Source organism: Parus major, unplaced genomic scaffold (assembly GCF_001522545.3).
Source record: "Parus major isolate Abel unplaced genomic scaffold, Parus_major1.1 Scaffold539, whole genome shotgun sequence".
Taxonomy (NCBI): Eukaryota; Metazoa; Chordata; class Aves; order Passeriformes; family Paridae; genus Parus; species Parus major.
In genome coordinates, this window is record NW_015379427.1 from 7,633 (window position 1) to 9,468 (window position 1,836).

Consider the following 1,836-nt stretch of genomic DNA (forward strand, 5'->3'; position numbering starts at 1 on the left):
TCGACCAGGTCAATGTAAACCCAAATCCATGGAATTCCATGGGAAAATCTGGGCTGGGATTGGATTTTTTGGGATCGACAAATCCATGGCCAAGGAACCCAAATCCATGGAATTCCATGGAGAAATCTGGGATGGGATTGGTCAACATTGACCCAAATCCCTGGAATTCCATGGGAACATTTGGGCTGGGATTGGGAATTTTGGGATCAATGGATCCGTGGCCAAGGAACCCAAATCCCTGGAATTCCATGGAGAAAATCTGGGCTGGGATTGGATTTTTTGGGATCAACGGATCCATGGCCAAGGAACCCAAATCCCTGGAATTCCACGGGAAAATCCAGGCTGGGATTCATCTCCTCCCATCCCCCCTCCAGGTGCCGGCGCCGGCAGTGGCCCCGAGGACGATCCGGCCCCTCCAGCAACCCAAGCCCCTCCCCAAACCCCACCCAATCCCGACCTTTCTGTCGGGAAGAGCCGGAAAACGCCGGGGCCGTGCTCGGAATGCGGCAAAAGCCCGGCCAAACCCCGGTGCCTCTCCGCCGAGAAGCCGCACCTCTGCGGCGACTGCGGCAAAGGCTTCAGCCGCGGCTCCAACCTGGCGCAGCACCGGCGCATCCACACCGGCGAGCGGCCGCACCGCTGCGGCGACTGCGGCAAGGGATTCATCCAGCGCTCCGACCTGGAGCGGCACCGGCGCGTCCACACCGGCGAGCGGCCGTATCCCTGCGCCGACTGCGGCAAACGCTTCAGCGTCAGCTCCCACCTGGACCGGCACCGCCGAACCCACGCCGGCGGGCCGGGACCGCCGCAGCGAGCCCGCGGGAAGGCGGCTGCGGCGGAGCCGGCGCCTCACATGTGCCTGGATTGCGGGAAGAGCTTCGGGCAGCGCTCGGCGTTGGCGAAACACCGCAAAACGCACGCCGGCGAGCGGCCGCATCTCTGCGGCGACTGCGGCAAGAGCTTCAGCCGCGGATCCAACCTGACGCAGCACCGGCGCATCCACACCGGCGAGCGCCCCTTCGCCTGCGGCCACTGCGGCAAAGGATTCATCCAACGCTCCGACCTGGAGCGGCACCGGCGCGTCCACACTGGCGAGCGGCCGTATTCCTGCGGCGAGTGCGGGAAAAGTTTCAGCGTCAGCTCCCACCTGGACCGGCACCGGAAAATCCACGCGGCCGAACGCGCGTCCTACCGCTGTCCGGAGCACCTGGCCGGGTTTTTGGCGGCTCACCATAACGGGAAGCTCTTCCAGTGCGGGCTGTGCGGGCGGTGTTTCGGTCAAGGCGCGGCGTTGTTGAAGCATCAACGCGCTCACGGCGGCGACGCGGCGGCAGCGGCGGAGAAATTCCTGGATTGCGGGAAAAGCCAGGGTTTGTGCCAGGATTGCGGGAGGGAAGCGGAAGCGGCGCCGGAGAAGCCGTACGAGTGCCAGGAGTGCGGGAAAAGCTTCGGGCAGCGCTCGGCGTTGGTGAAACACCAGCGGATTCACACCGGGGAGAAACCCTACAAGTGCCCGGATTGTTCCAAAGGCTTCATCCAAAAATCCGACCTCACCATCCACCGCCGGATGCACACGGGGGAAAAACCCTACAAGTGCCAGGAGTGCGGGAAATGTTTCAGCGTCTCCTCCAACCTCTTGACCCACCAGCGAACCCATCTGGGGGAAAAGCCCTTCCAGTGCTCGGAGTGCGGGAAAAGCTTCATCCAACGCTCCGAGCTCACCATCCACCGCCGCGTCCACACCGGGGAGAAGCCCTACAAGTGTCCGGAGTGCGGGAAATGCTTCAGCCGCAGCTCCCACCTCAACCGGCACCAGCGCACCCACACCGGCGACAA

The 1,836-nt window shown here is 63.6% G+C and overlaps 1 protein-coding gene across 1 annotated transcript in view; it reads left to right on the forward strand.

Annotated features, from left to right (window-relative positions):
• The window catches only part of LOC107199263 (zinc finger protein 420-like), a gene marked incomplete at both ends in the record, with an annotated part of 9,314 nt that extends 7,480 nt beyond the window's left edge, over positions 1–1,834 (forward strand). The window contains one exon of the mRNA XM_015616599.2: positions 156–1,834. Coding sequence (XP_015472085.1) covers positions 156–1,834 — 1,679 coding nt within the window. The remainder of the gene's footprint in view (positions 1–155) is intronic.
• Between the last annotated feature and the right edge of the window lie 2 nt (positions 1,835–1,836).